Here is a 24,355-nt window from a genome sequence, read left to right on the forward strand (position 1 = left end):
GACAAATTAAAAAGGAATGGCATCGCATTCATCATCAGAAAGTACATTGGAAGGGAAAGAGGCACCGGATAGATAAGTAAAGCATTACTGAAAAAGAAGAACAAAGTGGGAGGCCTCACACTACCTGATTTTAGAACATATTATACCACCACAGTAGTCAAAACATCCTGGTACTGGTACAACAACAGATATATAGATCAGTGGAACAGAATTGAGAATCCAGACATAAATCTATCCACCAAGTTATTTAAATGGAGAAAAGACAGTCTCTTTAACAAATGGTGCTGGCGTAACTGGATATCCATCTGCAAAAAAATGAAACAACACCCATACCTCACACCATGCCCGAAAACTAACTCAAAATGGATCGAAGACCTAAATATAAAATCTAAAAATGATAAAGATCATGGAAGAAAAAATAAGGACAATGCTACAGAGCCCTACTACATGGCATAAATAGTATACAAAAACATTATTAACAATGCAGAAGAAAAACTGGATTACTGGGAGCTCCTATAAATTAAACACTTATGCTCATCCAAAGACTTCATCAAAAGAGTAAAATGACGACCTACAGATTAGGAAAAAGTTTTTAGCTATGACATCTCCGATCAGCAGCTGATCTCTAAAATCTACACGATACTGCAAAAACTCAACAACAAAAAGACAAATAACCCAATTAAAAAATGGGCAAAGGATATGAACAGGCACTTCACTAAAGAGGACATTCAGGCGGCTAACAGATACATGAGGAAATGCTCACGATCATCAGCCATTATAAAAAAACCACCCAGTGCCGTCTAGAGAAATGCAAATCAAAACTACAATGAGATTTCATCTCACTCCAACAAGGCTGGCATTAATCCAGAAAACACAAAACAATGTTGGAGAGGTTGTGGGGAGACTGAAACACTTACACACTGTTGGTGGGAATATAAAATGGTACAACCACTTTGGAAATCGATTTGGTGCTTCCTTAAAAAGCTAGAAATAGAAGTGTCATATGACTCAGCAATTCCACTCCTTGGAATATATCCTAAAGAAATAAGAGCCTTCACACAAGCAGATACATGTACACCCATGTTCATTGCAGCACTGTTTACAATAGCAAAAAATGGAAGCAACAAGGGTGCCCATGAGCCAATGAATGGATAAATAAATTGTTCCATTAACACAGTGGAATACTGTGCAACAATTAAGAACAACAGTGAATCTGTGAAACATTTCATAACATGGAGGAATCTGGAAGACATTATGCTGAGTGAAATTAGTTGCAAAAGGACAAATATTGTATGAGACCACTATTATAGGAGCTTTAGATAAAGTTTAAACAGAAAAGAAAATATTCTTTGATGGTTACGAGTGTGGGGAGGGAAGGAGAGGGATATTCACTAACTAGATAGTAGACAAAAATTATTTTAGGTCAAGGGAAGGGCAGCACACAACATAGGGGAAGTCAGTACAACCGGACTAAGCCAAAAGCAAAGAAATTTCCTGAATATGACCAAATGCTTCCAAGGTCAGAGTAGCAGGGACAGGGGTCCGTAGTTTCAGGGGACATCCAGGTCAACTGGCATAACAAAATGTATTAAGAAAACGTTCTGCATCCCACTTTGGTGAGGAATGTCTGTGGTTTTAAACTCTAGCAAATGGCCATCTAAGATGCATCAATTGGTCTCAACCTACCTGGAGCAAAGGAAAATGAAGACTTTCAAAGACATATGGTAAAGATGAGCCCAAGGGACAGAAAGGGTCACATAAACCAGAGACCCCATCCACCTGAGACCAGAAGAACTAGATGATACCAGGCTACCACTGATGACTGCTCTGTCAGGGAACACAACAGAGAATCCCTGATGGAGGAGGAGAACAATGGGATGCAGATATCAAATTCTCATAAAAAGACCAGAATTAATGGTCTGACTAAGACTGGAGGACCCTGACGGTCATGGTCCCTGGACCCTTTGTTAGCCCAAGACTGAAATCATTCCCAAAGCCAGCTCTACAGACAGGGATTGGACTGGACTATAAGACAGTGACACTGGTGAGGAGTGAGCTTCTTGGCTCAAGTAGATACAGGAGACTATGTAGGCAACTCCTGTCTGGTGACAAGGTGAGATGGAAGAGGGGAACAGAAGCTGGTTGAATGGACACAGGGAACAGAGAGTGGAGAGGAGGAGTGTGCTGTCTCATTGGGAGGAGAGCAGCTGGGAGTACATAGCAAGGTGTATATAACTTTTTTTATGAGAGACTGACTTGATTTGTAAACTTTCACCTAAAGCACAATAAAAAAAATTAATTAAAAAAAAGAAAGTAATGGCCTTGGTGATAAAAATGATGCTGGAGGTTGCATGATAGAATTTTGAAAGACCAAAGGCTTTTTCATTGTAAACAGACCTTTTTCAGCAACATAAGTGGTGACTATACACATGAACCTCACCACATGGAATATACAGGAATCAGATTGACTACATCTGTGGAAAGAGGCAATGAAACAGCTCAATGTCATCAGGCAGAACAAGGCCAGAGGCCAACTGTGGAGCAATCAGTTGCTCATGTGCAAGTTCAAGTTGAAGCTGAAGAAAATTAGAGAAATTCTACTGAGAGCCAAATATGACCTTGAGTGTATCTCCTCTGAATTTAGAGACCATCTCCAGAATAGTTTGACACATCGAATACTAATGACTGAAAACCAGTTGAGTTGTGGAATGACTTAAAGGGCGTCATACATGAAGAAAGCAAGAGGTCATCAAAAAGATAGGAAAGAAGAAAAAGACCAAAATGGATGTCTGAAGAGACTCTGAATCTTGTTTGCTGAAGTGTTGTCTAGTGAAAGGAAAAAATGATGAAGTAAAAGAGCTGAACAGAAGATTTCTAGGTGGCTTGAAAAGGCAAAGTACATTATTATAATGAAATGTGCAAAGACTTGGAATTAGAAATCAAAAGAGAAGAACATACTCAGCATTTCTCAAGCTGAAAGAACTGAAGAAAAAATTCAAGCCTTGAGTTGCAATATTGAAGGATTCTATGGGGAAAATATTAAATGATGCTGGAAACATCAGAAGAAGATGGAAGGAATACACAGTGTCACTGTACCAAAAAGAATTGGTCACCATTCAGCCATTTCAGGAGGTAGCATATGATCAAGAACCCAATGGTAGTGAAGGAAGAAGTGCCAGCTACACTGAAGGCACTGGCAAAAAACTAGGCTCCCGGAATTGACAGAATATCAATTGAGATGTTTCTGTAAACGAATGCAGCACTGGAAGTGCTCGTTGGTCTAGGCCAAGAAATTTGAAAGACAGCCACCTGGCCAACTGACTGGAAGAAATCCATATTTGTGCCCATTCCAAAGAAAGGTGATCCAACAGAATGTGGAAATTATCCAACAATATTATTAATGTCATAAAACAAAAAAACCAAACCCAGTGCCGTCGAGTCGATTCCCACTCATAGCGACCCTATAGGACAGAGTAGAGCTCCCCCATAGAGTTTCCAAGGAGCGCCTGGCGGATTCAAACTGCCAACCCTTTGGTTAGCAGCCGTAGCACTTAACCGCTACGCCACCAGGGTTTCCAAGAAGAACGGCTTCCCTGACCGGGAAAAAAAATTTTTTTACTTGTGTATGACATTGTAAGTATATTAATGTCACACACAAGTAAAATTTTACTGACGTTCATTCAAAAGTGGTTGCAACAGTACATTGACAGGGGAGTGCCAGAAGTTTAAGCTGGATGGAGACTAGGACATGGAACCATGGACATCATTGCTGATGTCAGATGTATCTTGGCTAAAAGCAGAGAATTCCAGAAAGGTGTTTACTTGTGTTTTATTGACTGTGCAAGGACATTCAGGTGTGTGGATCATAGCAAATTAGGAACCTGTACGTGGAACCTGTACGTGACGAAGAGGCAGTTGTCCAAACAGAACAAGGGGATACGGCGTAGTTAAAATCAGGAGAGGTGTGTGTGAGGGTCGTATCCTTTCATCATAGTTATTCAGTCTGGATGCTGAGCAAATAATCTGAAAAGCTGGGACCATATGAAGAGGAATGGGGCATCAGGATTGGCAGAAGACTCATTAACAACCTGCCGTATGTAGATACAACCTTGATTGCTGAAAGTGAAGAGGACTTGAGGCACTCACTGATGAAAATCAAAGACTACTGCCTTCAGTATAGTATGGATTCCACCTCAACATAAAGAAAACAGAGATCCTCCAAATTGGACTAGTGATAAATGGAGGAAAGATTAAAGTTGTCAAGGATTTCATTTTTCTTGGATCCACGATCAATGCCCATGGAAGCAGCAGTCAGGAAATCAAAGGATGCGTTGCCTTGGGCAAATCTGCTACAGAAGACCTCTTTACGGTGTTAAAAAGCAAAGACGTCACTCAAGACTAAGGTGCGCCTGACCCAAGCCACGATTTTTTCATTTTCCTCATATGCATGTGAATGCTGGACAGTGAATAAGGAAAACCACAGAATTATTGATGCCTTCATATTATGTTGTTGGCAAAGAGTATTGAATGTACTATGGACAGCCAAATAATGAACAAGTCTGTCTTGGACGGAGTATAGCCAGAATTCTCCTTAGAAGCAAGGATGGATGATGAGACTTTGTCTCATGTATATTGGACGTTACCAGGAGGGACCAGTCCTTGGAGAAGGACATCACGCTTGGTAGAGTGTCATCTAAAAAGAGGAAGACCTTCCACAAGATGGATTGTGACCCAGTGGCTGCAAGAATGGGCTCAAGGACAACTATTGTGAGGGTGGTACAGGGCTGGGCACTGTTTTGCTCTGTTTTACATGGGGTTGCTGTGAGTCAGGATGGACTCCATGGCACCTGACAACTGGAACATGTTTCTGCTTGATAGTCTTTAATTAAGTTAGTGCTCAGCTGCATACTGACGGGTGCCACACTGTGGAAAGCAGAGACTATAGGGGGATGAAGCCAATGCAGGAAGGCAGAGCTGATGGCGCGTGAGTGCACCCTGACGGCATTGTTGGATCGTCTGTATACAGCAACAACAGAAGCAACTCTGGGCCTTTTAACCCCTGTCTATTCACGAAAGCTGAGACTGTCCTGAAGTCAAAACGTACTTTCCGTCTTTAAAATGTGTTTTGTTCCTACAGGTAGGATTGTTGCTTAGGAGACCAGTATGGATGTTGAATTAAGTAAATCTAGAGGACTTTTTTTAGAGGACTTGGAGTTGGTGGTAGGATTCCCTGATGCTTTGAAAATTGATTTACAAAGATTTCTTCCTTAAATCCCTCAAACCCTTTTCCCCCAATATATGTCCCTTGACGCTGTGTCATATACAGACCTTTTTTTTAATATAATTTTTATTGTGCTTTAAGTGAAAGTTTACAAATCAAGTGAGTCTCTCACACAAAAACCCATATATACCTTGCCGCACACTCCCAATTACTCTCTCCCTCCACTCTCTCTTTTTGTGTCCATTTCGCCAGCTTCTAACCCCCTCCACCCTCTCATCTCCCCTCCAGGCAGGAGATGCCAACATAGACTCAAGTGTCCACCTGATCCAAGAAGCTCAGTCCTCACCAGCATCCCTCTCCAACCCATCGTCCAGTCCAATCCATGTCTGAAGAGTTGGCTTTGGGAATGGTTCCTGTCTGGGCCAACAGAAGGTCTGGGGGCCATGACCACCAGGGTCCTTCCAGTCTCAGTCAGACCATTAAGTCTGGCCTTATGAGAATTTGGGGTCTGCTATCCCACTGCTCTCCTGCTCCCTCAAGGGTTCTCTGTTGTGTTCCCTGTCAGGGCAGTCATCGGTTGTAGCCAGGCACCATCTAGTTCTTCTGGTCTCAGGATGATGTAGTCACTGGTTTATGTGGCCGTTTCTGTTTCTTGGGCCTATAATCGCCTTGTGTCCTTGGTGTTCTTCATTCTCCTTTGATCCAGGTGGGTTGAGACCAATTGATGCACCTTAGATGGTTGCTTGCTAGCGTTTAAGACCCCAGACGCCACTCTTCAAAGTGGGATGCAGCATGTTTTCTTAATAGATTTTATTATGCCAATTGACTTAGATGTCCCCTGAAACCATGGTCCCCAGACCCCTGTCACTGCTACGCTGGCCTTCGAAGCGTTCAGTTTATTCAGGAAACTTCTTTGCTTTTGGTTTAATCCAATTGTGCTGACCTCCCCTGTATTGTATGCTGTCTTCCCCTTCACCTAAAGTAGTTCTTATCTACCATCTAATTACTGAATACCCCTTTCCCACCCCGCTCTCGTAACCACAAAAGAATGTTTTCTTCTCAGTTTAAAGTGTTTCTCAAGTTCTTATAATAGTGGTCTTATACAATATTTGACCTTTTGCAACTGACTAATTTCACTCAGCATAATGCCTTCCAAGTTCCTCCATGTTATGAAATGTTTCACAGATTCCTCACTGCTCTTTATCGATGCGTAGTATTCCGTTGTGTGAACATACCATAATTTATCCATTTGTCCGTTGATGGGCACCTTGGTTGCTTCCATGTTTTTGCTATTGTAAACAGTGCTGCAGTAAACATGGGTGTGCATATATCTGTTCGTGTAAAGGCTGTTATTTCTCTAGGATATATTCCGAGGAGTGGGATTGCTGGATCATATGGTAGTTCTATTTCTAGCTTTTTAAGGAAGCACCAAATTGATTTCCAAAGTAGTTGTACCATTTTTCATTTCCACCAGCAGTGTATAAGTGTTCCAACCTCTCCACAGCCTCTCCAACATTAATTATTTTGTGTTTTTTGGATTAATGCCAGCCTTGTTGGAGTGAGATGAAATCTCATTGTAGTTTTGATCTGCATTTCTCTAATGCCTAATGATCGTGAACATTTCCTCATATATCTGTTAGCTACCTGAATGTCTTCTTTAGTGAAGTGTCTATTCATATCTGCAACTCTCATTTTACTGTTAACATTTTAAATTTATATGCAGAGTGCCTACTGTTTACCTCTGGAAAATTGCATGGCACTGCTTTTAGAACTACACTTACTGTTGGCATTGGACTTTGAGCTTGGGCTAGTAGCCAGTGAAGTAAAAAAGCCAATGCCTATGGGTAAATGAAAACTGGAAGAAAGGGTTAATGTTCATGTGGTCTCTTCTGATGGTCTTCGGTGAATTCTCAACTGGCCCTGGAATCTTGTTATCTTGATCAGCTTGGTGGCACCAGCTTCCCCGTACCGACAGCAGGGTCAAACCATTGCTTTTCTTTGCTGTCGTCCCTCACCTGTGTTTCTTCCAAATCTCAGTTGTGTAGGTTATGCCAGGAATACCCGCCCCATCTGCCCCCTTAGCACTGCTGTCACTCGTTATCCAAGGATTTCCCTGCTAAACCCTTCTCCTCAGATCCTCAAGCTCAGGGACTGGTATCAGTCTTGAGTTCTTTGCAGAGAGCGTTCTGGAGGCGCTTGGTGAATCTCTCCACACAAAAGCAGAAACAGAGGCTATCGTCGGATATAGCTGGCTTTCGCACAGTGTGAGTGGTCTTCCATCAAGAGGGATACCACATGTTGACTGGTGCCAGGAATTATCTTTAAAGCCCTTTTCTGTTCAGGCAGTCCTTCAGGACCCCAAATACCAGCTAGCGTGTCTGGTGAGAAGCGCTTAGAAGAGCAGCCAGTCTCCTCAGTGTACGTCATTAACGGGTATAAGAGTGAGCATAGATACTCGTTTGGAACTTTTGTTATATAAAAAAGCTGTGGTAAAATGTCACCTGATTTTCATATTAGCAGGAAAAAAGTAATTTTCTCCCAAATGATAGTAGCATTTAACTTGTAAATATACAAAAACGTCTTACAGCAGGTGGTTAATTTAATCATTTTATGGGGGACGTGTGCAATCAGTGCATAAAGGAAAAATTGATGCAGTTATGAGCTCAAGGAAACGGAGATGTTTCGATAGTGATATAAAAGTGAAATGAAACTGTTAAATTCTTTAGAACTGGTTTGATTATTTTACAGATTTGTGCTAGATTCCTTCCAAACATGATCTAATTGACTTCTTAAAGAATGTAAGTTTCTGTTAGGAATCTCTCAGAAGATTTGCATGTTAATACAATATAAATCATCTAAATACTTCAAAGTCCAGGCTCTCCCTGCCTAAACAAGTAGTCTCTAAATGACTTTAAGCTAACATAGATCACGTTGTAGAATACTTGATCTTGATATTAAAAATCAATAAATGTGTGTCAGTTCCAAGATGCTCAAAAATTTTAATAAGCCTTTTGTAAAACGGGTTGGTCTTCTAAAATGCAGTATTGATTGTGTATATTTAGACTTCCCCAGGGTTTCATAACTGTTACACATTAAGTTTTTAAAATTAATTTTTTTTAACAGCTGCGAAAGAAGGAGCTGGTGCTGTTGATGAAGAGGACTTTATTAGAGCGTTTGATGATGTACCTGTAGTACAGGTCAGTGAGGATGTTTGAGTGTGATTAGATGCAAGGCTAGACTAATTCTTCAGTGCCCGTTCCTGAATATGCCTTCAGTGAAGTTCCTTACTAGATCAGGTAATTTTAACAAAGAAGACTGAAGGAGCACTGAGGTACAGACTAGAAAATGCTGGAACCTTTTATATCTGAAACGAAGAACAAAAGTCAAGGCCCAAGATCTCTCAGTGAAGCTGGACAGAAGTTGCTTGCTGTAGGAATAAGTTTGTGGGGCAGCTCAGAGAAAAGAGAGAGAAAAGATTAAGGTAGAGGAGAGAAGAAAGAAGTAAGTTTAGGAATTTTCCTTAGAAGATTTTGTATATTTGAAGGATTTGGGTTTCTGAAAAGCTACAGAAATTGGTTTAATAAAAGCTTACTTCATACTATCTAAAGGAGAGATTATAAAAGTTGGGGTATAGCCACACTTTTTTTTTTTTTTAACTGTTTTGTGCCTTAGTGTCTTCACATGGTGATGGGGACTGTGTAATAATGTCCTTTCTCAGCCTGCATTTGCTGCCCTCTGGGTTTCTGTGGCACCTACTGGCTGTGTGAATCCCTTGCCACCTGCTGCTTGGTTTCCATATGTGTATAAATCAGAAGAGAAGCATCTGAGGCTCAGGTTCACCCTTAGATACTTGACCTTCCCAGGGTGCCTAATTCATGGCCAGTTATTCCCCTGCCTATCTCATAAATAAGTTATCGGAATAAATCAGAAAGTAGGCTTCAGAGTTACAGGTCTTACTTGGTGTTACGAACGATGCTAAGAGTAACAGACCGTGCAGGTACCCTTGACTCTTCCCCCGTAGGCATCTTGTCCTTTTATACGTGAAATTTAGAGCAAAGCTGTGTGTGTACCAGAGGGTCGTCCACACGTGGCCAGTAGATCTAGTGGGTACACACTCACAGCAGGAGAGCAGCTCATTCTCAGAAAAATCTGTCAAGATTTTATCTTACAGCTGATTCTTAAAATTGAAATCATTTCTTATACTATACTTACTAAATGCTTTTGCCTTTATGTAATTAAAAAGTAATCTTTGTTTATTCTGTAAATCTTCTAGTATTGATTATAAATTAATTTTACTTACAGATTTATTCTGCCCGAGACCTTGAGGAATCCATAAACAAAATTAGGGAAATACTCTCTGATGACAAGCATGACTGGGAGCAAAGAGTAAATGCTGTAAGCCCTTGATTTCTTGTGATGACATTTTCATTAGATTTATCTAAGCGTTCTAAATACTTTTTATGAAATCAGTACAGCTTTAATGAACTTTAAATAGTAGGTATTTTAAATGTAAATAACCATGTAAATAACTTTATCTTTTCAGTAGAGTACCTCAGTTCTATTTCTTACTTTAAAACGTACCACCTTACACCTTTATATATCCTATTCTTTTAGCAGAGATCTATGGTGACAGCCTCCCATCCTAGTAAAGATTTATTCTGTGATTGTTTGCCAGTAAAGTGCCTTGGTAATGGCATTTCCAGTGCATATCCCTCAGCATCCCTTTCTTTCTTCATATCACTTGCTAGAAAGCTGTGTCTCTATTTTTAAAAAGGTATTAATGAAAGTAAGTGGGCTGAATATTTAAGTGGGAGTCTGTTTTATCTGAGGAAAGCTATTCTGCATTGGCTGGCTGGCAAGAAGAGAAGTGATAAAATTGTTAGTACGTTCTATTTCAAATTCAGGTTAACGTTCTAATAACGATGCTGTGGAGCGTAATACAGAAAGACAAGCGTTGCTTAGTCCTTCAGTTTATTAAATAAATGGCAGTGGGAGGTGGGTGTGTGAAAAGGTAAGGGTAGGAGGGTCTTTACAAACCCAAAATGAAGAATTTAGTTACTTTATCATTTGTTTAATAGAATCTATAAATACACTAAAATGTTTCCAATTAAAACAGCAGCACATTTTGTAGAATTCTGATGTATCTGTCATAGATATTTAGATACTACATTTAAAATTTTTTGATATGTAGATTTGTTATTATTTAATTTTGGCTAAATTATTTGGGGTAAAACTTTTGATACTAGTTGAACTTTGACATTGATCTCTGTTCTGTTTGATGGCTTCTATTATTCAGTATATACTGTTTGAAGAATTGTTTTGTAGATCTCCTAATTTTCCTTGTCCCATTAGCTAAAAAAGATTCGATCTTTACTTTTGGCTGGTGCTGCTGAATATGATAACTTCTTTCAACATTTGCGTCTCTTGGATGGAGCCTTTAAACTATCTGCTAAGGACCTGCGGTCTCAGGTAGTGCGGGAGGCTTGTATCACGTTGGGGTAAGGACTGCCATGCTCTGATTCTCCCACCCCACAACATAGTCTCGTCAGAATGCATCGCTGAGGGGTCATGGATTGTGGGTCTCTTTAATGTAACTTCCCATTAGTCTCAAGACCCATTCTGGTTATGCTTCTGTCAGTGTTCTTACAGAATTTCCTGCCCAGTTATATAAAGTGTCACCGATTTTTAATTTTACTGTTTTCTATAGCATAGCTCTGTAATCTCTATTGTAAATTTGAAGCAGTTATTAATAATATAGAAAAATGAAATTTTATAAAATTCTATTTCTCCTTAGATTTTTCATTGATTTTGCTGGCAGGATATAGCATAATTATCAGAATTTTTGCATGTTTGTGTTCAGAGTACTATAGCTATAAAATTTGCATTAAAGTCATATCCTAGAGTAAAGTTTCATGCTGACTAGACCCGTATCTATGTTTGAAGCAAAAACTCGTGTGAGATTGTGTGTCAGAATATCAGAGCGGGAACAACAATAAAGAGGCATTGCCTCTGTGTAAAGTTTTGGCCAGCTATTGAAGCAAGAATATTATATGTTAAAAATAAAAGGCCAAACGGAAAAAAAAAAAGGATTTTTTTTTTCAAATTTATGATTTATTAGTATACGGTCAAGGTGTTTGTTGTTTTTTGCTATTTTAAGACAAATTAATTGGAAATGACTTATTAAAAAAAAAAAAAACCCTCTTGGTTTAATGGCTTGTTGCCAAGCCTTCTACATGCACATTGGAAGTATTTTTTTTAAGCATTTTAAAGAAAATGCAAGGGATAATGGACCCTTCATCCTTTACCCCTAGATAAGCTTAAATGAAGGCTCTAAAATGTTAAAAAAAAAAATTATTTGCTTCAGTGTTCACAAGAAACTGAACTACAGCCCAATATTCCCTTCTTGTTGTAGGCATCTGTCATCAGTTCTGGGGAACAAATTTGACCATGGAGCAGAAGCCATCATGCCAACTATCTTTAATTTAATTCCAAACAGTGCCAAAATTATGGCCACATCTGGTGTTGTAGCTGTGAGGTTAATCATTCGTGTAAGTATGTTTTAGGGTTATACATACAATAAAAAAAAAAAATAAGCAAGTGGTAAATAAGATGGCAAGAAATATTAGAGGCATTTTTTTTTCGTTAGCATGATTATCACATTTGGCTGTAATAATAAACATTTTGGAAGTAAAGTGAAGGGTAAGGAAGGAAATGAACCATCTGTAACTCTAGTGTATAAAAAACCACCACTGCCAACGTTTTGGTATGTGACATTTTCCATGTCTTTTTCTTTTGATATGTAGTTGGAATCATGCTGTAGGTAAAGTACTGTCTTTTTCCCACTTAGTTGTAACGTAATGAACATGTATCTTCCATAATGTAAATTACGGATGTGCTGTATAGTTGAAGGGTTGGTCGTTGATTCACCACTGGCTTCCCATGTTCAAACATCTGCTTCTCAGTTTTTACTCTATTGTTTCTCCAGGTATCGTTCCTGTTCTTCCTTCGGTAATCCCCAGTCCTTTCATTTGATATCTGTGCTTGTACTTCTCAGGTTTTACTCTGTTGTTTCTCTCTCCAGGTATCGTTCCTGTTCTTCCTTCGGTAATTCCCAGTCCTTCCATTTGATATCTGTGCTTGTACTTCTCAGGTTTTACTCTCTTGTTTCTCTCTCCAGGTATAGCTCCTGTTGTTCTTCTGTAATTCCCAGTCCTTCTATTTGATATTTTTGCTTGTGTTACTCATCTGAAACTCTTAGTAATTGTACATAAGCACAGAAAAAGTGTTGTTTTCTGAGCCCTACTCACTAAAATTTAAATTATCCAATTAATGCATACACAAGTTTTCATTAAAACCTTATATTTCACAAAGGCTTAAAATGAAGAACAACAGTTTTCTATGTCACCCCCTCCTCTTTTCCCCAGAGGAAACCCATGAAACCTTGGGGGTTGGTGATTTTAACTAAAGTCAATCCATAATTATTCCTGATTCTATGGATTACTTAGTTTGTATTATTTTTAGTTTCTCCTGTTTGCTCTTCATACTTCAAAAAATTAAACCCAGCGCCATTATTGGGTATTTCCATTGAAACAATCTCAAAGTATATGGGTGCCAAACAGTGCCGAAAGCATGCTGTCTCCTTTAAAACCCCTCATACTTCAGCTGCTCAGCTAATTTAAACCCACAGCGATGATCTGTTTTGAATTTTAGACTTATTTACATATCATTGTATTGTCTGGTTTTGGCTCAATAAATTTTGCACTGACCTTTGGCGATATCCAGTGAAGTTCTAACCTGAATATATAGGTGCTTTCATTTTTTTTTAAGTAAGTTGTACAAGGAAGTGGTTCTCCTAGTTTTTTTTTTTTGTTTGGTATTTTCAAGTCTTTATCTCTGTTTTTTGTTCTTCTCCACAGCACACACACATCCCTAGGCTAATACCTGTCATAACAAGCAACTGTACCTCCAAGTCTGTCGCAGTTAGAAGGTAAATTTTTAAAGGGTTTCCTCATCAGTTTTGGACTTTTTGAAAAATTATAACAAACTCCAAATCTCCCTCAGTCAAAAAAAAGTTAATGTATGCAATTTTTAATATTACTTAGGTTTGTTGCAGTAAATGCTTTTGACTTGAAAGATCATGATTTGAATTTTCTGGAGAGTGAACTTGGACAACCTCTGCTATGCTTGTATTTGTGGAGTGTGAGTGTGAGCAAGAGAGAGGCATGACGACAGAGGTGAAGGTGTGTGAGAGAGGAAGAGAGAGGCATGGTGACAGAGAGATGAAGGCATGAGAAAGAGGCATGGCGACAGAGAGGTGACGGTGTGAGAGAGAGAGAGGCTAGGCGACGGAGAGGTGAAGGTGTGAGAGAGAGAAAAGCATGGTGACAGGTGAAGCTGTGTGAGAGAGAGAGGAACATGTAGATGGAGAGGTGAAGGTGTGAGAGAGAGAAGCATGGTCACAGAGAGGTGATGGTGTGAGAGAGAGAGGCATGGTGATGGAGAGGTGAAGGTGTGTGAGAGAGAGAGAAACATGGTGACGCAGAGGTGAAGGTGTGAGAGAGGGGCAAGGCGATGGAGAGGTGAAGGTGTGAGAGAGAGAAGCATGGTCACAGAGAGGTGATGGCGTGAGAGAGAGAGGCGATGGTGTGAGAGAGAGAGGCATGGTGATGGAGAGGTGAAGGTGTGAGAGAGAGGCAAGGCGATGGAGAGGTGAAGGTGTGAGAGAGAGAAGCATGGTCACAGAGAGGTGATGGTGTGAGAGAGAGAGGCATGGTGATGGAGAGGTGAAGGTGTGTGAGAGAGAGAGGAACATGGTGACGCAGAGGTGAAGGTGTGAGAGGCATGGCGACAGAGAGGTGAAGGTCTGTGTGAGAGAGAGAGAGGCATGGCGACAGAGGTGAAGGTCTGTCTGTGAGGGAGAGAGAGGCATGTTGACAGACAGGTGAAGGTGTGAGGGAGAGAGAGGCATGGTGACAGAGGTGATGTGTGCGAGAGAGAGAGAGGCATGGCTACAGAGAGGTGAAGGTGAGAGAGAGAGAGAGGCGTGGAGACAGGTGAAGGTATGAGAGAGAGAGAGGCATGGTGACAGAGAGAGGCATGATGACAGAGAGGTGAAGATGTGTGAGAGAGAGGCATGGTGACAGATGTGAAGGTGTGTGAGAGAGAGAGGCTTGGGACAGAAAGGTGAAGGAGAGGACCCCTGTAAGTTCTTTTCTCCATCCCTGAATAAAGGCAGTAACTACGTGCAAGAAATAAAATATCATACATATTACTGGCAGTAATCCAATATTAAGTTTCTAGGTGGTGCAGACGGTTTATACTGGATTGCTAACCTGCGGTTGGTGGTCAGTCGCCCTCAGAGGTACCGTGAAAGAAAAGGCCTGGCAATCTGCTTCCGTTAAGATTATAGCCAAGAAAATCTTATGCAGCAGCTAGTTGCCAAGTCAGAATCAACCCAGCAGCTAACAACAACAAACAATTTAGTATTCCATAGGATGGAGGAGGTATATGTTTGCGTATTTTGATGGTGATTTCTGGCATTCTGAGTCCTGACCAGTCACCTGCTTCTGCTGGATAGTTACGGGGGCTATACACAGAGGATAGCCCAGGCAGATGCAAACTGGGTGACTAGCTAGGGCTTTGCTCACAGATCTCTGCCTTGTCTTGTGTTCTGATGAGCTACCCTAGACCATGTGTAAGGAATGAGGACTTTTCTCTTCTAGCTCAGATTCTTGACTGTTAGGCCACTGGGTCTTCAGAGAGTCTATTAAAATCTGTGGACCCTCTTCCCGGCAAAATGTAAATACACCAGATAGTTCTGTTTAGGTCTTCAGGGAACTCGTGGACGCCTCTAAAGCCTCTCAACGTACAACATTAGGAACCTCGTTGGGTAAATTAATGGCAGGCCTGGACAGCAGCTTCTGGAGCCTGTTTCTGGAATCCCTATTTGATCTTAGCCCAGTGAAAGAGTTGTCATTAAGGCTTAGAGCCCAGCTCACATAGCTGCTTGTTGCTCCTTTCCTGGACTCTACTTTGGTCCTGCTGTACTTCCACAGGTGAGGACCCTTCTAAGCAGGAAGCAGTGAGATCCATCTTATTGACAATTATGTGGAAAGCAAGAGGGAGAAAATAAGAGGGATAATCCAACTATATGAAGTCTAGAGGAAAGAAATTTGGTTCTTCCACTGAAAAAAGCTGGATTTCTAATGGCCTGGCTTGGTTGCCTGTGTTTGAGGAGTGCCATCTGCCCTCGCACCACAGTTTACCTTCTCCATGGGAGGAGAGCTGAGCAGCTCTAGCTTACCTTAGAGATGAGAGTGTAAACTCAGCAAGATAGAGGGGTTCTTATGAACTTGCAAACCTGAGGGGCTCCGCTTGAAGCCTTAGTCCTCCTACTTACTAATTAAGTGGCCTGCCAGGAATGAGAGCATCCCTCTGCAGGCTGTTCTGAGGATTCACAGTTGTGTCGGTAAAAGGCGCCTAGCACTTAGTGAGAGTTTAGTAAATGGTAACCATTATTAGCATTTGTTGCTGCTGTTGTTACCGTTATCATCACTACCATTTTAGGCTTCCAAGGAAAATTCAGGATATTTTTCCTTTGTATAAGACAGAATCTTTCCACTAAGGTGTTATTTGTGTTTTGGGGTGACATAGTTCTTTGTTGTGGAATGTTGCAGAATGTTTAGCAATTCTAGCCTCTGACAATACCAGTAGCAAGTTACAGTCACTGTAACAATAAAAATGTCACCCCCCCCACCACCAATTTCTGAAACATATACCATGACTCTTGGCCTTACAGTCAGTCAGTCAGTGAACATCAGTCAGAGCCCTGTGTCTTCATGCAAAGTAAGTAATAGACACCACGGGCTCAGCTCCCACGCCTTTACACAAGCAACAGACGCTCAGGCCCCTGTTCCCTGAGAACCAAGGAGGGTAACGTAACCAGCACAGCTCAACCTGTGCCTAGCTTTGCTTTGTAGAATTTGCGAAAAATGGGTCGCACAATTTCCTGGCCTTTAAGAAGCTTGTAAGTTAGTTGGGGAGATTGGAAAATGCACGAAAGGAAGACTAGTGCAAAGCAGTATAAGAGGGAGTGACAACAGATGTGTCCTGGATTTACCTGTTCAGAGGAAACAGTGATTACAGCTAGCTGAGCTGAGAGTTGAGCCACTTTTTGAAAGGTAAGCAGGAGTAGGTGAAACAGAAGTGAAGACTGGGAAGTGCTGGGGCAGGCTGGGGTAGGGGCAAGGGAAGCGGCCACGAAGGAAGGAAGGGCGGCCGCGAATGAAGGGAGTCCCGAAGGGAGTCCGTGTGTTCAGCGTCCTTGCCTTTGAGAAAGCTTGCTTTACGACCCCTCCTCCCACACCTGCGCCAGCCCCTGGACCGAGGTCACTACGCTCCCCCCACCCTCTACCACCCCCAGCCCCAGGATCGAGGTTGCTAGCTCCTCCCCACCCCCCCCCACCCCTGCACCAGCCTCAGGACTGAGGTCGCTAGCTCCCCCCGCCTCCTCACCCCCCCACCCCTGCACCAGCCCAGGCCAGGGCCAGAGGTCGCTAGCTCCCCCCCACCTCAGCCCTGGCCAGCCCCAGCACTGAGGTCACTAGCTCCCCCCACCGCCCTACCCCCACACAAGCCCCAGCCCCAGGACTGAGGTCCCCTGGACTGAGGTCCCCTGGACTGAGGTCGCTAGCTCTCCCGTGTGCACCCTGGCCCTGCATGCTGTTTCCGATCTGTCTTAGTTTCGGGGCTGTGTCTTGGCTGTCATTGTATTTCCAGCATCTAGCACAGGGTAAGAGTTTACTAAAACTATTAAGTGATGAATTATATGGATTATGACATTTTAAGTTGAAGAGGATCATGGAAAAGAGTCTCTGGTCATTTCATCAGAGAAAGATTACCTTCTGATTTGTGTTTCCTTGAATGGGTTCCCAGGACTATTGAGGTTTACACCTATAAAGATAGGAACGCTGGACGCTAAAAAAAGGAGACCGTAAAGTGGTAGGGCCCGAAGAGTGCAGGAATCAGACCAAGAAATACCACAGAAATGAGAAGACTTGAGAAGGAAGCATGCTTGAGAAGGACAGATTGAAGGGAGGGATGCAGCAGAGTGGCTAGGGAAAATCAGTTCTGATCACCGCCTAGGGCACTGCTACAGGGAATGTGGGCAGCACTCTGTTTTCATGGCATTTTCTACATTTTTGTGCAAGGCATTCTGTGAAATGAATGCAAACGCTAATTCCCTGATTCAGTTAGGTATACACTGACGTTCACACGTACAGTCTGCAGTAAGGAGTATTGGGGAAGGATAAAGGCAGATGACAGTGAGCTCAGTTTCTGATTGGAAGCAAACCTGTACCCCATCCCTGTGGCCCTGTCACCTGTCTCTGTGACCACCATCGATGGCTTAATTACTTTCATTTGCTTTGGCTTACAGTCAATTTTGATTCCTTGTTTATGTTCCATTTTTCTAATTAATAAAAAGCTGAAGAAATTTAATAATTATAAAAAGTAATGTTGGGTCACTTAAGAAAAATAAGCTCAGTTACGGGTGATGGAAAAATTTGGAAATGGGTAAGAATAATGGTTGACCGACATGGCGAACATAATGAATGTCACTGAAGTGTACATGTGAAAATTGTTGAAATGGCAAATGTTTTGTTATGTTTGTTACCACAATAAAGACAAGATGGAAGACGGGGAAAAAAGCTGATTTATTTTCACTAACATACAGATCACTAAGTTATATATATATTTTTGACTGCTTTTCAGGCGCTGCTTTGAATTTTTAGATTTACTTTTACAAGAATGGCAGACACATTCGCTGGAACGGTAAGCATCTGATTTGAAACTTTTTTCCTTTGAATCTTGAGATTTAACACCTCAGTGAGTGCTCCAGCCCATTTTCTATAAGACGTGAAGGAATTTGTGTGCATGGCTGTTTGTTTTGAGCCACATAATATTGGCAGAAACTTTTAATAAATTTCATTTATTAAAGTAACAGTGTGCCACATAACGTGGTCAAGTGTGCAGCCAAAGGTAGGACCAGCTCTGTTGGCTCCCGTCCTTCCGTGCGACGTTCCTTTCAGCTCCGCAGGGTGGGCTGCAAGGGTCCTCTCAGGCCCATAGAAGAATTTCACTCTTTTGAAAGTTTTCTTTTTTATTTGTGTTAATAGAAAGTCAAATTCACTGCCTATTCAGGGTGATGTATGGTGACGTTCACACCACTAGTATAAAAAGTAGGATCGTGGTAGAATTCTTGAAGAAGTATGTTTTTGTTAATTTTGAGGTTTTTTTTTTTAGCATTTTTAGTCCTATAAATTTTAGGTGCCTCTTCTTTCTGAGTTAAATTTAGAGAGAATAGATAATGATCTTCTGCCATTCATTTTTTAACGGTGTACTATATAGCATGTGGATAATTTGATGACACATTAAGTGTTTTATTAGTAGTGGAATTTTAATAAATTTGAGTATGCCTTTAGGTCTTATACGAGTCAGAACCGACTCAACAGCACCTAACAGCAACAACAACGTAGGTCTCATTCTAGATGGCAGTAGTCAAAGATAAAAGTAAGCCTCCAGGAGGTAAAATTCCACCTGGAAATAAATATTTTGAATCTAGAAAAATAGTCACACGTGTTTTTCAGAGCTTCCTTGTTCTTTACTCGCTTGGGTATTTATACTCTTTATCTGGGGATGGTTTTGGAATTTAGAGGTGGGAAGTGGACTTGAGGGACTTAATGTAGGGACAGGTGAGCAGAGTGGAAGGCCTGAAGAAGACTGTCCACCTTCTGGCCTAGCATCTGCCATTTAGCAAGTGCTCACACAGTGTTTATTAATGGATGAAGGAATGAGGCAAAGGCTTTGACTGGGCTAATACAATTTGTCGTTGGTCTTTGTTCTGTAAACTTATTGAAACTGTTTATTCCAGGTGTTTCCTTTTTCTTTAAACTCTGTTAAATATTCCATAAGACATTTTGATTTCTTCTTAGCTAGGGTAATACGTAACTAAAAAGAGTACTTATTTATAAAATGGTTACATGATTTTATAAAATTGCTCATATTAAATGGTAGTGCAACTTGGAAAAAAACATTCTGTTTAATTACAGAAATGTGATGTTGAAGTTTCTTTAGGGTTAAGATTATTATTAGCTCATTTTCTATCCTATAGAGACTAATTCTGACCATGGAAAAAACAGAGTTTTGTTGTTTGGGCTCATAAAAGATTGAGCTAAATAAGTGTGACCTGGGGAAAAAAAAATTGGCTGTTAAAAATGAATTACATACTAGTTACCAAGATGGGGTGGGGCATGGAGGTCAAGCACTGGGGCAGAGTTAGAAGCGTGAAAGTTCTGCAAGAGCGTTCTGATCTTTTTAAGCAGCATGTTAGCTGGCTGACCTTGGCACAGAAGGCCCCATGTTCCTCGTTACCATTTGAAGTTATTTCCTGTACCTGTTTTCATCCACATAAAGCCATATATTTATGGTTGTTACTGCTTTCTTTTCCAAACATCTAGGCACATATCAGTGTTAGCCGAAACGATAAAGAAGGGAATTCACGATGCTGATTCTGAAGCAAGGATAGAAGCCAGAAAGTAAGTTTATATCATACGCCTCTTCTCTTATTAACTACTTTTGTAATTCAGATTTACTCTCTGGATTGCCTCATTAAGTTACCAGACCATGTTAATCATGACTTTTTATATGACCCAGAAAGAACATTTCAGAATCTTTCTCTAGGTTTTTTTTAAAGAAGGTTTTCTTGTGCCCAGGCTTGATGTTATTTGAATATAAACAGGGTTGAGGTAGGCAACAGAGTGCTGATTTTTAAATTTATAAGAAATTATCCTGAGTTAGAAAAGTGCTGTAAGCATGATCAGTGTTTTTCTTAATAATTAAGCTCTGTTAAAAGTCAAATCATAATCCAAACCTGCTTTATTGATTTCCCATAGAAACTTATTGTCATGGGGGACTGTAATCACATCTTTGCAAGCATAAAACCATCGTTGTTGAGTGTGCAGTGACAGAAGTTGGATTGACCTGACATGCAGTGGCGTCACACTGGTAGCTTGTTATTTCCATCTCACGTTTGGGGTGTTTTGGCTATCAGGACTGGTTATGTTCCCACCGTGTGGCTGTGACTGCCAACATTGAGTTCCTCCCTGGGAATAAGTTTGCCATTGTGACCATAAACACTGTATGTTGCATGCTAGGACTTAGTCTTTCCTGGGTAGGGCATCAAGATGCATGCTGCTAATTTTGCATCTATGACTGCTTTTTCTATACTTCCGTAATTGACCAGCTTTTCTAACTGACAGGTTAATGTCTAGCCTTGCTAGCCTGGAACATTACAGTTTTACATGGTTGCGTAAACGCATCCTAAGCTGACAGTCATTGCCCCTTGACTACCCTCACAGTTAAATTATGTTTTCCTTATTTCTGATTTCCTTGAAGAACCTCAGTGTAACTCCAAAGTGCTCACCACAATCTCATCTTGTGTAAAAAAAAAAAAAATTTTTTTTTTTAGGTAGTTCTTGTCAAATTAAATGACTTAATTAATAGCTGTGAAAAAATTTTAGGAGGAATTTGCTATTTTTAATCTTTGTTATATTTCCCCTTTCACCAATGTTTTCTATTTCTTTAACCGTAATGTAGAGTTCAGGTAGCTCTAAACATCCTTCTGGTTAAATACACGCAGTGCCTGGGTTACAGACAGCTGATGTACATGTAACCTGTAGTAACAAGCCAACCCCTGTAAAGCCTATTATGTTAAAAAATATGAGGTACATACAACAGTAATAACAAACAAGTGCATTTGATGCCGCTTTGCGACACGTGTCAAAACATTATTATTACTGTATTATTATGTTAAAGACATTTTAGCCCATCTGGAAGTGTTTCTTTAATGTTTTTATGCATAAGAAGGTACACTGTATACTGTATACTAAAACATTTGACTAACCAATGTTAGATATGAACCATACCTAACTGTTCCAACTTATGTACAAATTTGACTTAGAGACAGGCTTGGGAACAGAACTCGTTTGTAATCCAGGGACTGCCTATACCTCAAATCAGTGAATGTCAAACTGCATTTATAGTTGCAATTTTGAAGGATCCTGTGGGCAAAGTATTGAACGATGCAGGAAGCATCAAAAGAAGATGGAAGGAATACACTGAGTCACTGTACCAAAAAGAATTGGTCGAAGTTCACCCATTTCGGGAGATGGCACATGATCAGGAACTGATAGTACTGAATGCATTGGCATAAAACAAGGCTCCAGGAATTGATGGAATACCAATTGAGGTGTTTAAACAAACAGATGCAACGCTGGAGGTGCTCACTTGTCTATGCCAAGAAATTTGGAAGACAGCTACCTCGCCAACCGACTGGAAGAAATCCATATTTGTGCCCATTCCAAAAAAAGGTGATCCAACAGAATGCAGAAATTATCGAACAATATCATTAATATCACACACAAGTAAAATTTTGCTGAAGATCATTCAAAAGCGTTTGCAGCAGTACATTGATAGAGAACTGCCAGAGATTCAAGTCGGATTCAGAAGAGGTGTGGTAAGAGAGAGATCATTGCTGATGTCAGATGTATCCTGGCTGAGAGCAGAGAACACCAAAAGGATGTTTACCTGTGTTTCATGGACTATGCAAAGGCATTCGACTGTGTGGATCATAACAGATAATGGAAAGCATTGCGTAGAATGGAAACTCCAGAACACTTAGTTCTGCTCATCTGGAACCCGTACATAGACCAAGAGGTAGTTGTCTGAACAGAACAAGGGGATACTGCATGTTTTAAAATCAGGAAAGTGTGTGTCAGGGTTGTATCTTTTCACCATATTTATTCAGTCTGTATGCTCAGCACATAACCCAAGAAGGAGGCCTATATGAAGAAGAGTGTGAAGAAGAAGGGAGCATTAGGATTAGAGGAAGACTTATTAACAATCTGCGTTATGCAGATGGCACAACCTCGTTAGCTGAAAACAAAGAGGACTCCAAGCACTTACTGATGAAGATCAAAGACCACAACCTTCAGTATGGATTACACCTCAACATAAAAAAGTATCCTCACAACTGGTCCAGTAAGCAACAGCATGATAGATGGAGAAAAAATTGAAGTTGTCAAGGATTTCATTTTACTTGGATTCACAATCAATGCCCATGGAAGCAGCAATCGAGAAATCAGACAATGCATTGCATTGAGCAAATCTGCTGCAAAAGACTGCTTTAAAGTGTTAAAAAGCAAAGATGTCACTTTGAGGACTAAGGTGCGCCTGACTCAAGCCACGATGTTTTCATTTGCCTCGTGCATAGGAAAGCTGGACAATGAATAAGGAAAATCAAAGAAGAATTGATGCCATTGATTATGGTGTTGGTGAAGAATATTGAATATACCGTGGACTGCCAGAAGAACGAATAACTCTGTCTTGGAAGAAATACAGCCACAGTGGTCCTCGGAAGTGAGGATGGTCAGACTTCATCTCATGTACTTTGGACATGTTATTAGAAGGGACCATTCCCTGGAAAAGGACATCATACTTGTCTTGGATTGAATTGTGTCCCCCCAAAATGTATGTTGACATGGTTAGGCCATGATTCCCAGTATTGTGTGGTTGTCCTCCATTTTGTGATTGTAATTTTATGTTAAAGAGGCTTAGGGTGGGATGTAACACCCTTACCCAGGTCACATCTCTGATCCAGTGTAAGGGGAGTTTCTCTGGGGTGTGGCCTGCAGCACCTTTTATCTTTTAAGAGACAAAAAGGAAAGGGAAGCAAGCAGAGACGGGGGACCTCATACCACCAAGAAAGCAGTGCTGGGAGCAGAGCGCGTCCCTTGGACCCGAGGTTCCTACACAGAGAAGCTCCTAGTCTAGGGAAAGATTAATGACAAGGACCTTCCTCCAGAGCCGACAGAGAAAGCCTTTCGCTGGAGCTGACACCCTGAATTTGGACTTGAAGACTGGTAGACTGTGAGAAAATAAATTTCTCTTTGTTAAAGCCATCCACTTGTGATATTTCATTTATAGCAGCTCTAAATGACTAAGACACTTGGTAAGGTAGAGGTTCAGTGAAAAAGAGGAAGACCCTTGATGAAATGAATTGACACCGTGGCTGCAGCAATGGACTCAAATGTAGCAACGATGATGAGGATGGCCCAACACCGGGCAGTGTTTCATTCTTTTGTATGTAGGGTCACTGTGAATCGGAACTGACTGGGTAGCACCTAATAACACCACCACCGTTTACTTTACCGTGTTCTAGGCACAGTTTGAAATGTTTTAGCTTCTCTTCCCCAGTGTTCCTCAGTTGTCTAAACGAGGCCCTTTAATTTCTGTTTTGTAAATGAGACTGAGGATCAGTGAAGTTAAGTAACTTGCCCAATGTCAAAAAGCCATTAAATCCTGAGGCCAGGTTTCACACCAGGTCCTTTTTGTTCATGTTTGCTCTTCTGCTGCTGCTACTGAAGTATACATTATTTTATTTTTAAAAAAGACTATTAGCAGGTAAATGGGATTCGAGGCCCAGGAAACGTGTGTTGTACTCCATGGATCATTGAATACCTGTTGTGATCCACTGACTGTAACAGGAGGTTGTGTGCTTTCGTAGATGCTACTGGGGTTTCCACAGTCACTTCAGCAGAGAAGCAGAGCACTTATACCATACCTTGGAGTCCTCCTACCAGAAAGCCCTGCAGTCCCATCTGAAGAACTCGGACAGCATAGTGTCTCTGCCTCAGTCAGATCGCTCCTCTTCTAGCTCTCAAGAGAGTCTGAAGTAAGGAACTCAGCTTTGCCTTTCATTAGTGTGAGATTTTATATTCAAGAATTTGCTGTTTTGAAACACAAGTTTAGCTGTGTTTTTAAAATATGTGGGCTGTTATAAGTCCCTGAAACCTATTACTTCAGGTACATTCTGATACTAGGTCAAGGTGCTGCAGTAAATGGTAAGAAATAGAAGGCCTTGGTCTCTGCCATAAGTAGTTGTCAGTGAAACTTACATGGCAGTTGTAGCATATAGTTTTAAAGTAATATAAATGAACTGTAGAGTCAACTGTACACATAAACGCTTCAAAGAAATCTTGTAAGAGATGGGTGAGAATTTACCGGGAGATAGGTTTA

The 24,355-nt window shown here is 40.9% G+C and overlaps 1 protein-coding gene across 1 annotated transcript in view; it reads left to right on the plus strand.

Moving 5' to 3' along the window:
* CLASP1 (cytoplasmic linker associated protein 1) overlaps positions 1-24,355 on the plus strand; it is a 372,718-nt gene that overhangs the window by 229,734 nt on the left and 118,629 nt on the right. Inside the window, exons 10-17 of the mRNA XM_064287366.1 lie at positions 8,345-8,418; positions 9,524-9,616; positions 10,574-10,719; positions 11,634-11,769; positions 13,138-13,208; positions 17,993-18,052; positions 19,738-19,815; positions 23,844-24,011. Coding sequence (XP_064143436.1) covers positions 8,345-8,418; positions 9,524-9,616; positions 10,574-10,719; positions 11,634-11,769; positions 13,138-13,208; positions 17,993-18,052; positions 19,738-19,815; positions 23,844-24,011 — 826 coding nt within the window. The remainder of the gene's footprint in view (positions 1-8,344; positions 8,419-9,523; positions 9,617-10,573; positions 10,720-11,633; positions 11,770-13,137; positions 13,209-17,992; positions 18,053-19,737; positions 19,816-23,843; positions 24,012-24,355) is intronic.

Source organism: Loxodonta africana, chromosome 6, assembly GCF_030014295.1.
Source record: "Loxodonta africana isolate mLoxAfr1 chromosome 6, mLoxAfr1.hap2, whole genome shotgun sequence".
NCBI lineage: Eukaryota > Metazoa > Chordata > Mammalia > Proboscidea > Elephantidae > Loxodonta > Loxodonta africana.